Raw genomic sequence first — 16,486 nt, 5'->3', positions numbered from 1 at the left:
TTTTTCAGGAAGCTGTTGTGGCAGGAACATATGGTAGGATCTTTCTAGAATGTGTAGATATCAGTGACACAGGCTAATGGCTCAGTGCCAGACAGAGGGGGGGGTAAGGACCATGGCTTCGAACACTGAGCTTGGTGTAAGTAGGTTTCAAGTAACATTTTAAAAATCATTTTCCTCATTATAAATTGTGAAGGAACCATCAAAAGATTACTTCCTGATGTTGATTGTGGCAACTAATTGCTTTATATTTAAAACACATATTAAATTTCATTCCAAGTCTAACCAAGACTAAAAATAATCCTTCTGAGAGGTGGGTTTTCCTTCAGGTTTTCACAGTATGCACTGATTTTCATTCAAAGTATTTTTGTCTTAGAAATGAAACTTTGAGGGGTGCACTAAAAATGTACATACAGAAATCTATTGAACATACAGAAATTTATTCACAGTGTTTTCTGAAATGGTTTCTTTAAAAATAAAGCTGTAAATCTGCTACGTTTCCACTCAGTTCTAGAAGCAACTTGCACCCTCTCGCAAACAGTTTGTTTTGATCTGCTTAAAGTATGGTCCCTGAGAAAGTGTGAGCAGAATAATAAATTTGATCTAAGGTGCAAAGTACATAACCTGAGAGGCATGCAGTCTGACGCAATGGACTTTTCCATAGCCTTGCATTCAAAATAATGTGCTGCCCTATCTGTCACTTTTTCCGTTAGGTCACTTTTAGCTGAGACTTGTTTTCTGCGAAAAGGAATGAAACATATGGAACTCCAATGAAGGCCCACTTCTCGCTCGGCCAGAACTTGATGACTGGACCTTGTTCTGGGATTTCTGACACAGCATCAAAGTAAGCAAAACACACACAACCCAGATAAGCAGCCAGACAGATCAAAATATGCCTTGAACAAAAAAAAGGAAAAAAAAATAATGAGAATGCAATAATATTTTCAAAAGACTGTTCTTAAAACAACTGAACAACATTTTTTTCAGGAATCAGGCTCTGTTTTACACAATCAATTACAGTAGCCCATTCCCTATCGATTTGTGAAGCATTTTTTTTCCTCTATATGGTTGTCGCTCATGGTTTGACTAAACGTAAGGAGAACAATCCTGATTTATGAGACAGATTTTATGAAAAATAATCTCAATTCCATTTTTTTTTGTTTACTTCTATTACAGATGCCTAATGCTTCACAAGATTGTTAACAATAACAGAGTTTGGAGGGCATAATGCAGTTCAGGGTTGAGATAACATCAACAGAACACTGAGTTTCTTTCCTGAAGTTTACAATGTTATTCCAGTCTTAAAATGAGTCATTACCTTTGACACAAAGGCACGGTATTTGATATGGCACATAAAACAAATCCTTACTCATAGTTGTTAGTTATGCTGCGATTAACTATAATGAACAGATTTCTTGGTTTGAGTTACTTGATTAGAACAGTAACAACACTGTAACTGACTGAAGTAACTATTACTGATACTGGATATTGCTAACATTGGATATTGAAATTGTAGACCAGTCAATTCAAATTTTCATTCCAACAATTTTCATGTATTAATCTTGATGATAACATTTTCAATTGTTACAGAATCCACATTCTTTTGGAGAATTAAATTCTCTAATTCGAATGCACATTGTGTAGGGAAAAAGGTTCCTGATTTCAATCCAGTTTGAGGATTTGTCCTAATGGTCTGGATTTCTCAGGAAATAGTTTTTGTTTAATCACTCTGGCGTTGGAAAATAAAAGACTCTAATATTGAGGAAGAAATAGCAGGGCATTGAGAAAAGCTATACACAGTCAAACACAATCAACATGTTTTTGTGCAAGGGAAATCATGTTTAACAAATTTGCTCGAGTTTTTTGAGGAGATAACAAATAGAATTAATATAATGGGGCCAGTAGAAGTAATGCATTTGGATTTTCAGAGGGCATTTGATAAGGTGCCACATGAAAGGTCAATGCACGAAATAGCAGCTCATGGTATCAGGGATAATGGATTGAGGATTGGTTAACACATGGGAGTCAGAGAATTGTGATTAGTAGGTCTTTTTCAGGTTGAAAAAGCTTACCTAGTGGAGCCACAAGGATAGGTCTTGGGACCTTAATCATTTACTATTTATATTCGTTATTGGAGGAGGTGGCAGAGTGTAAGATATCCAAATTTGCTAATGATAGAAAAAGGTGGGGAAACCCATACTGTCAGTGGAAGAAATGCTTTCATTTTACACTTTAAGTCTTCAAGGTATAAGTATTTCTGAACCGTAATGGTATTGTCACCCTAGCTTGATGGAAATCCAGCAACATTTATTTATTTTCTTCTCAAGATCCTGGAGTATTTTGTGAACAATGTGGTATCTTGGGACAAATGATAATTGTATTTATTTGAGATCCCTTATATCATAAAGTAGTTCTCAAGAAGAGTGAAAAACTTTTAGGCTTGGGCCAGATCAATAATACAAAATTCCACACAATGACTATATTCAAGAGAACATTGACTTGCCATTCTTTGGCATTTACCATCAATTGGAAAGAGCTCAGGAATTCTATACTGACTGATTCCCTAAAGCATTTCCACCATCTTTACAGCACAACTGCAAATGTGTTGCTGGTCAAAGCACAGCAGGTTAGGCAGCATCTCAGGAATAGAGAATTCGACGTTTCGAGCATAAGCCCTTCATCAGGAATAAGAGAGAGAGAGCCAAGCCGGCTGAGATAAAAGGTAGGGAGGAGGGACTAGGGGGAGGGGCGATGGAGGTGGGATAGGTGGAAGGAGGTCAAGGTGAGGGTGATAGGCCGGAGTGGGGTGGGGGCGGAGAGGTCAGGAAGAGGATTGCAGGTTAGGAGGGCGGTGCTGAGTTGAGGGAACCGACTGAGACAAGGTGGGGGGAGGGGAAATGAGGAAGCTGGAGAAATCTGAATTCATACCTTGTGGTTGGAGGGTTCCCAGGCGGAAGATGAGGCGCTCCTCCTCCAGCCGTCGTGTAGTTGTGTTCTGCCGGTGGAGGAGTCCAAGGACCTGCATGTCCTCGGTGGAGTGGGAGGGGGAGTTAAAGTGTTGAGCCACGGGGTGATTGGGTTGGTTGGTTCGGGCGGCCCAGAGGTGTTCTCTGAAGCGTTCCGCAAGTAAGCGGCCTGTCTCACCAATATAGAGGAGGCCACATCGGGTGCAGCGGATGCAATAGATGATGTGTGTGGAGGTACAGGTGAACTTGTGGCGGATATGGAAGGATCCCTTGGGGCCTTGGAGGGAAGTGAGTGTGGAGGTGTGGGCGCAAGTTTTACATTTCCTGCGGTTGCAGGGGAAGGTGCCGGGGGTGGAGGTTGGGTTGGTGGGGGGTGTGGATCTGACAAGGGAGTCACGAAGGGAGTGGTCCTTGCGGAACGCTGATAGGGGAGGGGAGGGAAATATATCCTTGGTGGTGGGGTCCGTTTGGAGGTGGCGGAAATGGCGGCGGATAATACGTTGTATGCGCAGGTTGGTGGGGTGGTAGGTGAGAACCAGTGGGGTTCTGTCTTGGTGGCGGTTGGAGGAGCGGGGCTCAAGGGCGGAGGAGCGGGAAGTGGAGGAGATGCGGTGGAGGGCATCGTCGATCACGTCTGGGGGGAATCTGCGGTCCTTGAAGAAGGAGGCCATCTGGGTTGTGCGGTGTTGGAATTGGTCCTCCTGGGAGCAGATGCGGCGGAGACGAAGGAATTGGGAATATGGGATGGCGTTTTTACAGGGGGCAGGGTGGGAGGAGGTGTAGTCCAGGTAGCTGTGGGAGTCAGTCGGTTTATAATAGATGTCTGTGTTGAGTCGGTCGCCCGAGATAGAAATGGAAAGGTCTAGGAAGGGGAGGGAGGAGTCTGAGACAGTCCAGGTGAATTTCAGGTCGGGATGGAAGGTGTTAGTAAAGTTGATGAACTGTTCAACCTCCTCGTGGGAGCACGAGGCAGCGCCGATACAGTCATCGATGTAGCGGAGGAAAAGGTGGGGGGTGGTGCCAGTGTAGTTGCGGAAGATGGACTGTTCCACATATCAGGAGTGTGTGGTAGAATACTCTCTGTTCTGGGGGGGGGGTTGATTAGCTCAGTTGGCTGGATGGCTGGTTTGCCATGCAGTCATGCCAACACCATGGGTTCAGCTCCTGCACCAGCTGAGTTTACCATGAACGACTCTCCATTTCAAGCTCACCTTTGCCTGAAGTGTGGTGATTTTCAGATTAAACCACCACCAGTTGTCTCTCTCTGATGGGAGAGCAGCCCTTTGGCAGCTTAACCGTACTCCCCATATAGCTGGCAGAGTGCCATTAGAACAAAACCCAAGGCACCAGTCAAGATAAAACAACCTTTTTGATTGGCAATCCATTCCAACCTTAAACATTCACTCCCTCCACTACATGTGCAATGTTGTGTACCATTAGCAGGATGAACTGCAACAACATTTTTTTTAAGATTTCTTTAAAAAAAATCGATCTGATCAAAAGCAATATCGGTTTAGCAATAAATGCTGACTTTGCTTTATGTGTCCAAATGACATGAGTGAATAAATATAAACCTATAAACTGGAGAGGTTTCAAAAATAATTTACCAGGATGCTGCTGGGATTGGAAGGTTTGTGATTTAAAAATAGACTGAGACATCTTTCACTGGAGTGTAGGAGGTTGGGGGTGACCTTATTGAGGTCTGTAAAGTCATAAGGGGCATAAATAAGGTGAATGAGAAGGGTCTTTACCCTAGGTTGGGGGAGGTGGGGGAGGTTGGTTTCAAAACTAGGGAGCATATTTTTTAAGGTGATTTAAAAAGGACTTAAGAGGCAACATCTTTACACAGAGTGGTTTCTGTGTGGAATGAACTGCTAGAGAAAGTGACAGATGCAGATACAGTTACAACATTTAAAAGACATTTTGATAAGTACATGAAAAGGAAAGGTTTAGAGGGATATGGGCCAAGCACAGGCAGGTAGGCCTGGTTTAGGAAGAGGTTGGGAACATGGTCAATGTAGACTAATTGGACCGAAGGATCTGTTTCCATGCTGTATGACCCTTTGACTCTATAACGGTGTGTCTCTCTCCATAGATTTTGCCAGATCTGCTGAGAGTTTCCAGAACTTTGTGTTTGTCTATCAGTTGTAATGTGCCAATGAATGAGATCTAATTCCCTTAGGCAGATGTTTCCATTTCAGGGGACTGGTTGATGGTTGGTAAATGAAAGCTTTGTCAGGATGTTTCAGAGGGAAAATGCAATTTTCTTCACCTGAAGGATTCCAAGTGCCCTGCTCAAAAATACTCAGCCCTATTCCCACCAACCTGAGCAACAGAGACCAAAGTATAAGCTTAATAGCTCAGGAATGTTCACCTAGAGGCAACACCTAGGGTGGATAGAATTTCATGCCTCTTGATCATTGAAGAAGATAGTGGTATCATTTCCAATGACAAGATTCTGCTGCCCATTTTGAGTAATAAAGAACTGAAGGTTACTCTGTATTTGTCCCACTTTACAATGAGGAGGTTCAGAGAATCATTGACATTGTTACAACAAAGGCAAATATTATCATTACTTGTTCGTGGGTCACTCACCAGGCACAATGTAGGTATGGAAAGTTGAATGCAGACCAGAGTTCACAGAAAAGGTTGTCACTAATCCAGCACAATATAGCAAGAGCCCACCAAAAACCTGCTAACAGACCCAGCTTGTAAACACGGACATTTTCACACCTGCAAGAGCAGAAAACACCCAGTTCAGTCAGTGAAGGAAAGTTTAAGGTGGTGCGTACAAGGGGCAGAACCATTGGCAGAATTTTCAGTTGGCTTTCCTCGTCAAAACGATGGGGAGTGGACTGAGTCAGGAATCTCTTCACAGCTTTGGTGGGCTTTATCAAGGTTTTTTCTTAGAACTGCTAGGTTCCTTGCCACACTCAATCTGGCAAAGGAAGGATTTCTAATTGAAGACAGCCAGGCATGGCTTATGTAGGTAAACTGGCATGGATTTCTGAGGCTTTGGAAAACACAGAAATGGGGAGAAGATCTGGGATTATTCACTCTGACCTGGAGATCCAGCTATAGGATCTGAAGGATTGCAATGAGTTAAATGCCCCAACAATGTCTCAAACAAATGGGCATACGTGAGAGTGGCTGAAGAAGTTGGCAGGGAATGCCCCTCTAACCTTGACGCAGCTCATCAAGAGGGTTCTAGAGGGCAGGAGGTGAGTGGTGGCATGTCACCTCCAGGTAGCGTGAGGTGGATAAACTGCTCCCCTGCTGTTCTGGAGGTTGACGACAGGGAAGTGCAGAAAAGTAAATCACTTCAAGGAGGTTGGCAATCACCTGTCCAACAGTCGGGGTATTCTCTGAGAAGGAGTGCAGCTTCTCACTAGCTCAGAGTTACAACTCTTCAATTTCATTCCAAAAGGCTACCCTCCCTGTCAGTTTCACTGAATAAACACTCCTCACTGTGTACTTGCTTCAGTGAGGCTAGTGAGTTGCTCATAGCTTGAAAAATAAGTCTACGGATTGTTAAATTCGGAATCTTTGATTAAGGCAGAACAGTATAATCTATTTACGTTTTGAAATGACTTACTCAAAAATTGACCCACTCAGTTTCGAATCAGCCAAGGTGTAAAGCTGAAAGAGCTGAACCAGATACGAATCCGAACCCAACATTTTCCTCTCAGGGATTTAAATCCCCACACCCATCAAAACCTGCCTCCCCTCTTACCTGAAAACTAACCCCCACCCTCTCACCTTTATCCCAGAGCATGTGGATTTGCAAGGATGATAATTCAATAAAACATAATAGTCACATTTATACTTTGACACTGATCTGCTTCTCTCTCCCTTCTATGAGTGTAGCTTCCTCTGCACAGTGGCTCAGTGGTTAGCACTGTTGCCTCACAGCGCCAGAGACCCAGATTCGATTCCACCCTTGGATGACTGTCTGTGTGAAATTTGCACATTCTCCCTCCATCTGCTTAGGTTTCTGCCAGGGCTTCAGTTACAGCCCAAAGATGTGCAGGTTGGGTGGATTGTCCATTTTAAATTGCCCTGTAGTATCCAGATGGATGAGACATGGGAAATGCAGGGTTCTGGAGACAGAATGGAGGGGGTGGTTCTGGGTAGGATGCTGGTAAGAGGGTCAGTGCTGACTTGATGGGCCGAATTGCCTCTTTCTTCACTGTAGGGATTCTATGACAAATTAACCCAGAGCACCGCTGTGCTGAATGGAAGGTGGGTATTCCTAATTTCCTGAGAGAGCCACTGCATGGCAACTAGGTGATTTACTGGGCCATTTCTGGGGGCAGCTAAGAGTCAACTCTGGGCTATGGGTTTGGAGTCAAATACAGGTCAGATTGGATAAGATGGTAGATGTCCTTCCCGACAAGATATTAGTGAACTGGATGGGTACTTTGTTTTTCAGGTAGCAATCAGCTGGTTTGTGGTTCCCATTGCTGATACATTATTCCAGATCATTCAATGAACTGAGTTTTAATTCTCCACCCTGTGGTTTGATGTCAACTCATGTTCTGATTGTTTCAGGCCGCTGGATTGCTATTCCAGTAACATAGGCACTATGTCACTGTGCCCCAACATTTTACTCTGTGTATTGCTCATTAATATTAGCCATTTGTATACCTACTCGCTCCAAAGAAAAAAGGCCTACAGAAATCTGTCATCTTAAGCTGAGGAGCATTGGGTGAACCATTGTGATAAAGGAAGTATGACTGTCTCCATGCTAGTCCATCATAGCTTCAAATGGCCATGCATCTCACACAGTGGTTTGCTTGTTCCCTACCAATTAACTTTAACCGATAAATGATGACAGGCTGAATTTAGTGAGATTTTTCAAAAAGTTCAAAAAAGTTGCAGTAACATACATACTTAAAACCAAAAGGGTTAAATGACAACTACAGTTGCGTCGTGCATTTCCATTTTGTTGAAAAAAAACAGCTGTTCGCTATTGAATGCTACACGGTTCCAAACATGGTTAAAAACCCCTATTCCCTGTAGGTACATTTTCCAGCTACTTTAGTTCCACAAGCTGCCTACAACAATTCTGAGACAAGCTGTTATCATTGATCTCTTTTCCTAACCAGAACTGTGAGTTAGTAAAGCAACTATTTTTATGAGCAAGGACCAGTTGCATTGATTACAGTCCCTTAATCAACGACTTATCCATTGTCTTTTACACATTAAAAATTAATTTCTGTGTCTAACATCCGAAAAGATACTAAGCTGCTTCTGTGCAGGACATCCTGAGCCTTATTATTGCGGCTGAGGGAAATGACCTTTCCATTCCTGCAACTTCCTCTCGAAGAGGTCATTCAACGCTAGCTAAAATTCTGACAAAACTTTGCAAAAAATTACAAAAGTAACCGGTTGAGGATAAAGTTAGAGCAAGTGGGTTGGAACATCACAACTATGATCCCAATTCCCTCTTCTATTCTCACAAATACCTGCATGAAATCCTGTGATGAAGGCGGCATTGGGAAACAGCAATGTGAGATTACAGATATTAGAAGGGATTACACACTTGCTTCTTAATTTGACTGAAAGCTGCTTTAATTAAAGGCAGAGTTAACTAATTGTGATGAATTAGCTCTCTATATACCAAAGCAAGCTACAAAGCTTTTGCAGAGCTACTCATAAACAAGACTTCTCCCTCGCTTTACATAAAAGCAGTTAATCCTAAATTCATTCATAAAAACACAATTCATTCAAGATTACATTTATAGAAACCATTTTGGAAATTCAAGTGCAACATTTTAAGCAAGGTTAATTAAATCGTAGTAAAACACCACGATCTAGGCATGGAGTGCTGGGAAAATTATGTTAAAAATAGAAAGTAAATTTGTACAGAAAACGCATGTCTCCCAAATCTGTAAGAGATACAAGTGCAAAATCTTTCTTTTCCATAGTGTGTGTAAAATTGGTCAAAACCAAAATACATATATATGTTCATACAATGTGTAACATACTCAAATAGAGTTTTTTTAAAAAATGCATTTATTATTAATTGAAAAGTGTATGTGTTTGCTAAAATTGAATCATAGTGGACTTTCTTTGCACACTACTTTATAAAGGTATGTATCTTCATTCGACTCTTCAGATACGTCTGCATGATTAGACATCACACAATGAACAGCAGCCTTGCCATTAGGCTTCAATCATGAAGGTAATACTACGCAAGTCATGTCTGTTTTCACATCGTCATAGGAGGGTGTTATTATGTGGGTCATATGGGCTTTTGAGATTTAGTACAAGATTACACTTTCTGATCTGATAACATGGCATCAGCCAGCACCAAGGAACGCCCCCAACAGCACAAAGCATTTCCCGACTTGAGAAGATGAAGGAAAGAGAAGGGGCCTGTTGGTGGAAATAAAGGAAAACTTGCTACTGCAGTTATAGACAAAGTTTATTTTTAGGTCAGTCTTGAAACTTAATGGGAATTCAAATGATAACTAGAGAAACAGAGAATGGAGCAAAATTTCAACTCAAAGTTCTCCCACTTGCGGAGTGTTAACATCAGGTCCATTATTATAGAGGTTTAGGTTCTCATAATAATCCAATGGTAGGCTCTCAGAGTAGGGGTGTGTGGCAGAGGTTATTTACACAAGTAATATTCACAGGCCAGTTCACCGACTTTACCCTCATTAAATTCACAGGCCAGTTCACCGACTTTACCCTCATTAAATTCACAGGTCAATTCACTGACTATACTCTCATTAAATTCACAGGTCAATTCACCTACTTTATCCTCATTAAATTCACAGGTCAATTCACTGTCTATACCCTCATTAAATTCACAGGTCAATTCACCTACTTTACCCTCATTAAATTCACAGGTCAATTCACTGACTATACCCTCATTAAATTCACAGGTCAATTCACCTACTTTATCCTCATTAAATTCACAGGTCAATTCACTGACTATACCCTCATTAAATTCACAGGTCAATTCACCTACTTTACCCTCATTAAATTCACAGGTCAATTCACTGACTATACCCTCATTAAACCCACAGGCCAATCCACCGACTTTACCCTCATTAAATTCACAGGTCAATTCACCGACTTTACCCTCATTAAATTCACAGACCAATTCACTGACTATACCCTCATTAAATTCACAGGTCAATTCACCTACTTTATCCTCATTAAATTCACAGGTCAATTCACTGACTATACTCTCATTAAATTCACAGGTCAATTCACTGACTATACCCTCATTAAATTCACAGGTCAATTCACTGACTATACTCTCATTAAATTCACAGGTCAATTCACTGACTATACTCTCATTAAATTCACAGGTCAATTCACCTACTTTATCCTCATTAAATTCACAGGTCAATTCACTGACTATACCCTCATTAAATTCACAGGTCAATTCACCTACTTTACCCTCATTAAATTCACAGACCAATTCACCGACTGTACCCTCATTAAATTCACAGGCCAATTCATCGACTATACCCTCATTAAATTCACAGGCCAATTCACTGACTTTATCTTCATTAAATTCACAGGCCAATTCATTGAGTTTATCTTCATTAAATCAGTATTTTGTTTTCTGGACAGTTTTCAAGTTGCCAAGCAATGGAAAGGAACCAGGACCATAAAGTGGACTAGTTGCTCCTGCTGGCTATTGTGAGGGGTTATTGATATAAATCAGTCTCCTGGCATGCACTTCATCGGTGACCTACTTTATATGGAACTGACAGCGAGACCTTTGGGATGTCACAGGCAGCACACTGGAAGGGCCAGAAGAATAATGCTGTTGCATTAGATAAAGCTCCATGGCGTTACAGGTAAAGTATTGACATGGATAGAGAAATTGGTTGACTAACAGGAAGCAGAGATTGGGGTTAAATGAGTGCTACTCTGGTTGGCAATCAGTGACTAGGAGAAGGTGAGGACTGCAGATGCTGCAGATCAGAGTCGGGGGTGTGGTGCTGAAAAAGCACAGTGGGTCAGGCAGCATTCGAGGAACAGGAGAATAGACCACAATCATTCAAAATTTACACAGATGATTTGGAATTGGGGGACTACATGTAATGTGTCAAAGTTTACAGATGACACTAAGATGAGTGGCAGGGTAAAGTGTGCAAAGAATCATAGATATTTTAGAGAGTAGGCAAAGGTCTGGCAGATGGAATGCAATGTTATTAAATATGAAGTCATCCATTTTGCTAGGAGTAACAGTAAAAAGGATTATTACTTGAAGGTAAAAAGTTGCAGCATGCTACTATGCAGGGGGACCTGGGTGTCCTTGTGCATGAACCACAGAAGGTTGGTCTGCAGGTAATTAGGAAGGCAAATGGAATTTTGTCCCTCATTGCTAAAGGAATTGAGTTTAAAAGCAGGGAGGTTATATTGCAGCTGTACAGGATGCTGGTGAGGCCACACCTGGAGTACTATATGCAGTTTTGGTCTCCTTACTTGAGAAAGGATGTACTGGCTCAGGAGGGGGTGCACACGAGGTTCTCTGAGTTGATTCTGGTGGTGAGGGGGTTGGCATATGAGGAGAGACTGAGTAAACTGGGATTATAGTCATTGGAATTCAGAAGAGTGAGAGGGGCTCCAATAGAAACATATAAAATTATGAAGGGAGTAGATAAGATACTGAGAGAGGATGCTTCCACTGGCAGGTGAAACTAGGACAAGAGGGCATAGCCTCAAATTAGGGGGAATAGACTTAGGACTGAATTGAGAAGGAACTTCTTCACCCTGAGGGTTGTAAATCTATGGAATTCTCTACCTGTGAAATAGTCGATGCTACTTCAGTCAATGTTTTTAAAGCTAAGATAGATTTCTTTTTGAACAGCAAAGGAATTAAGTTTTTGGTGAGAGGGTGGGTAAGTGGAGCTGAGGCCATGAAAAGATCAGCCACGATCTTATTGAATGGCGGGGCAGGCTCAAAGGGCCAGGCGGCCTACTCCTGCTCCGAGTTCTTATGTTATATTCTTGCAATATATTGATTTGAAATCAGTGGACAATGCACAACCACCAGATCCAGCAGGGAGCTGTTCCTGAAGGAGGCTGCAGATGTGTTTGCAAGCACCTGCCTGGTCAGTTTAATCACTGTCTTCGAATAGGCCTGATGTGCCGGTGTTGGACTGGGGTGGACAAAGTTAAAAATCACACAACACCAGGTTATAGGCCAAAAGGTGTAGTTGAAAGTACAAGTTTTCAGAGCATTGCTCCTTCGTCAGGCAGGTAAGGACAGTAAGCTTCTCTTGGTAGACCCTCTCAGGTGGATAGTTCCTCCCAGGACCTCAGATCCTCTGTGGCCTTCCTCCCTGCTGTTTTCACCCTCTCTCCTGTGCACCTGCGGAACCGAGCAAAGTATGTTGTTGTTGCAATAGCTGGAAAACATTCACAATCTCCCATTCCACTGGTACAAGCTTGAAAGACTCCAAACATCTACAAAACCTACTCACCGACAACAACTCTGTGCAACATTTGTCAGAGCCAGGGTAAGAAGTGAACTGTTGTTGAGTTCAGACAACCCAGGTGTTGCCTGAGCCTTGAAACCATGGAGACATTAAACTCAATTAAATGTTTGATTAAATTGAAGATCTCCTCATTACCATGTGTTGATGATTATAACATCTGTGGTAATTACCAACCAGTCTGTCCCTGATGATCATAATGATTCATTGAGCAGGTATCTCATATCAGCCAAGCGGGGCTCTGTTCCTGACCGGTTAGAGCCTGTCTGTTCTGCTTTTAAGTTTCTTCGAATTTTACTGATCCCAATGTCCGTTCTTGGGAGTTAAAATGCCACTCCTAGTTTTTATTTTTTAAAAAAAGATGCAGCCATTCCATATTCTGATGATGCTGCATAATATGACTGTTTACCCTGGCAGGGTGTTCTGAAATCATAATGTACTCCAACCATAACCTCCTGATAGGAGAAGCAGATAAGCAGATCCTGGAAAAGGAGGCAAACAATGAAGTTCAACCTTTTTCCTTGAATTGCACTTGTGTTGAACATAAGGTGCCAAGAGAAATTAAGTAGTGAAACATCATTATGTGCAATGCTTGGATTGTTAAAATCATTTCGAGCGCCTGTTAGCAAACGAGTCTCATGAAACTTTGTCCAATAACCTCCTTGTTTTGCAAATGAATTTGGCACCAACTGCTCAAACAGTATTCTTCTGCAGAAAGGTTTGTTTCATCATTCAGACTGTACAGGTAGAAATACTTTCATGCCATTTCACCAACTTTCAATAAGATAGAAAGAAACTAACATAAAGCTTTTTTGCACATCATGCCAACAGCCAAAACCTGTCCTCACAAATTCTGTGCAACCCTGAAATATAATGGTGAACAACAAAGCAAACAGATTTTGCATTGCAAGGCAACATTTAAAAGGCATTTGGATGGGCATATGAATAGGAAGGGTTTGGAGGGATATGGGCCAGGTGCTGGCAGGTGGGACTAGATTGGGTGGGATCTGGTTGGTATGGACGGGTTGGACCGAAGGGTCTGTTTCCATGTTGTACACCTCTATGACTCTATGACAGGGTGAATATTGTGGATAATTTTGACATTGTGTAATATTCAGTGGAAATAAATGATAGTGGAGATATAAAAAGGGATGCAATTCTGTGTAAATCACAAAAGTTAAAAATATTCTGACTGTGTCATTAAAAATACAGCAACACAAAAGGATAACATTTTTTTATCAATCGTCATTCCACATATATATTTACATAAGATCCTTATGTCACATTAAATGCATAAAGAGTTAGAAACAGAAGCTATCTTCCAGATATCCATTTCTTGAATTGCAGCTGTCGAGCAGAGATTCCACTTGCCTTCCTTTGCACTTTTTGTAGCAGTCTCTCTCTCTCTCTCTCTCTCCGTCTCTTCATGTAGTGATTTCATTGTTTGAGGGTTGTTAATCATGGCTCAGAGTTGCCAATGATATCACAATGGGGCAGGTACAGAAGTACAACGCCCGCCCCCCTTAGCCATTACAGGGATTTAACCTCCACTGTCAGTATCCTTAAGCTCCATATTCTAACCAATTCCACAGCAGTGGGTTATCATAGGCATGGAGCTCTATCCTATCATTGTAGCAAGTAAGAGAGCAATATTTTTTGACTCTCTCACTCTAAGTCACTGTATATCTTGCCAGTATTTTTGTCATTCAGACACACAATCCTTTATCCGAAACGCTCAAGACCAGCTGGTTTTCAGACTTTTTCAAATGTTGGAATAAGTGACAGTTCAACAGTGAAATTTTTAAAAGCCTTGCCAAACAGCAGACTCACTATCAGTACCACGGGCCCCGAGACAGAATTGACGCCTGCCAGTGCGAGGTCACACCCACCCACTTCTCATCTGGGTGACACACATCGAGAGGGTGTGGAGTTGGGTTAACTGTTCACACACCAAACAATCTTGTTAATGAGATAAAACTTCACAAAAAAACCTTCAGATTTTGGAGCTTTTCAGATTTCGGAAAAAGGGCTATCTATATTATTATGGTCATGCATGCACAAACTGTGCTCCAGGGAAAACTAAGAAGTACACTTGGTTTCATTCAGTCATACCTCCATAAGACCAGATGATATAGGAGCAGAATTAGGCCATTTGGCCCACTGAATCAGTTCCACCACTCAATCATGGCTGATACTTTTCTCAAGGAGAAAGTGAAGACTGCCGATGCTGGAGATCAGAACTGAAAATGTGTTGCTGGAAAAGCGCAGCAGGTCAGGTAGCATCCAAAGAGCAAGAGAATCGACGTTTCGGGCATGAGCCCTTCTTCGGGCTCATGCCCGAAACATCGGTCCTCCAGCTCTTTGGATGCTGCCTGACCTGCTGCACTTTTCCAGCAACACATTTTCAGCTCTGATACTTTTCTCAACCCCATTCTTCTGCCTGCTCACCGTAACTCTTGATCCTCTTATTAATTAAGAACCTATCTACCTCCATCTGAAAAACACTCAGTGACTCCCATTGAAAGGAGGGGAAAAGAAAAGTCTCCTGAGTGCACTTAACAATTTCCTGGACGTCCTACTGGCAGTGACTGCCAACATTTTCATCCCCAGGAAAGTAGCAAAGTGCTACAAACAATGGCCTTGGCCGCAGGGCAGGTCAACTAATTGTATGTTTTTTCCCTCTTCTCATTGGTCACTCTTTGTGCCAACACACCGTACACCATCTTTCTAATGTAGATTAGATTAGATTACTTACAGTGTGGAAACAGGCCCTTCGGCCCAACAAGTCCACACCGACCCGCCGAAGCGCAACCCACCCATTCCCCTACATTTACCCCTTACCTAACACTACGGGCAATTTAGCATGGCCAATTCACCTGACCCGCACATCTTTGGACTGTGGGAGGAAACCGGAGTACCCGGAGGAAACCCACGCAGACACGGGGAGAATGTGCAAACTCCACACAGACAGTCACCTGAGGCGGGAATTGAACGCAGGTCTCTGGCGCTGTGAGGCAGCAGTGCTAACCACTGTGCCACCGTGCCACCCACTAATTAACAATTGTCCAACTGGCCATTCACATGGCTTCCTGCTTAAGGGGCAGGCTCCAGCTCAATACCTTCCAGAAGACTACCCTTGAAATAATTACTTTTATCCACAACCTGAAAATGAACCGGATTTGTTGCCTACATACCCCTACATTGTTTACTGCCCATCTCCAACGTCACCTCTCACACACTCAACTGCTAGCATTAACCTCATTCAGAGTCAAGAGTGTGGTGGCTGATGAAGAGCTTTTGCCCGAAACATCGATTTTTCTGCTCCTCGGATACTGCCTGACCTGTTGTGCTTTTCTACACACTCATAATCCTCATTCAATTTAACTTCCCACAAGACAAATTGCTGCAGACTAACACAATAGAGTATCGGGGGTAGGTGCCCAACCTTAAACCTCTTCCCTCCTTCGAGGAGAAAGCTACAGTGTATCTAAGGAAGCTGTCTGCTCTTGCTATGGGAGATGTTGAATTTAGTGGTATCTCTCGGATGCTCAGTTACTAATTGAGCACTGGCACTGTTTCTCTGGCATCACCATGACTCATCATAGTCAACTTTCCACATAGAATCATAGAGTTAAACAGTATGGGAAACAGACCCTTCGGTCTAACCAGTCACACTGACCAGGTTCCCAAACTAAACCAATCCCACCTGCCTGCGTTTGGCCCATATCCCTCCAGATCTTTCCTATTCATGTACTTATCCAAGTGTCTCTTAAAAGTTGTAATTGTACCTACATCCAACACTTCTTCAATTCACACATGAACCACTCTCTGTGCAAAAAAGTTGTCCCTCATATATCCTTTTTAAAACTTTCTCCTTTCACCTTAAAAATATGGCCCCCAGTTTCGAACTCCCCCAGCCTACGGAAAAGTCCTTGCTGTTCACCTTATCTATGCCCCTCATGACTTTATAAACCTTGATAAAGTCACCCATTAGCCTCCTAAGCTCCAATGAAATAAGTCCCAGCCTATCCAGCCTTTCCTTATAACTCAAAC

General features: G+C 42.3%; 1 protein-coding gene across 1 annotated transcript in view; it reads right to left on the bottom strand.

Annotated features, from left to right (window-relative positions):
* Positions 1-420: 420 nt before the first annotated feature.
* acer2 (alkaline ceramidase 2) overlaps positions 421-16,486 on the bottom strand; it is a 62,896-nt gene continuing 46,830 nt past the window's right edge. Inside the window, exons 5-6 of the mRNA XM_060840994.1 lie at positions 5,559-5,696; positions 421-893 (exon numbers count right to left, since the gene is read on the bottom strand). Coding sequence (XP_060696977.1) covers positions 707-893; positions 5,559-5,696 — 325 coding nt within the window. The 3' untranslated portion in view covers positions 421-706. The remainder of the gene's footprint in view (positions 894-5,558; positions 5,697-16,486) is intronic.

The sequence above is a fragment of the Hemiscyllium ocellatum genome, chromosome 2 (assembly GCF_020745735.1).
Source record: "Hemiscyllium ocellatum isolate sHemOce1 chromosome 2, sHemOce1.pat.X.cur, whole genome shotgun sequence".
In the NCBI taxonomy this organism is placed as follows: Eukaryota; Metazoa; Chordata; class Chondrichthyes; order Orectolobiformes; family Hemiscylliidae; genus Hemiscyllium; species Hemiscyllium ocellatum.
The sequence above is the reverse complement of the archived record's forward strand: the minus strand, read 5'-3'. Positions and strand labels throughout refer to the sequence as shown.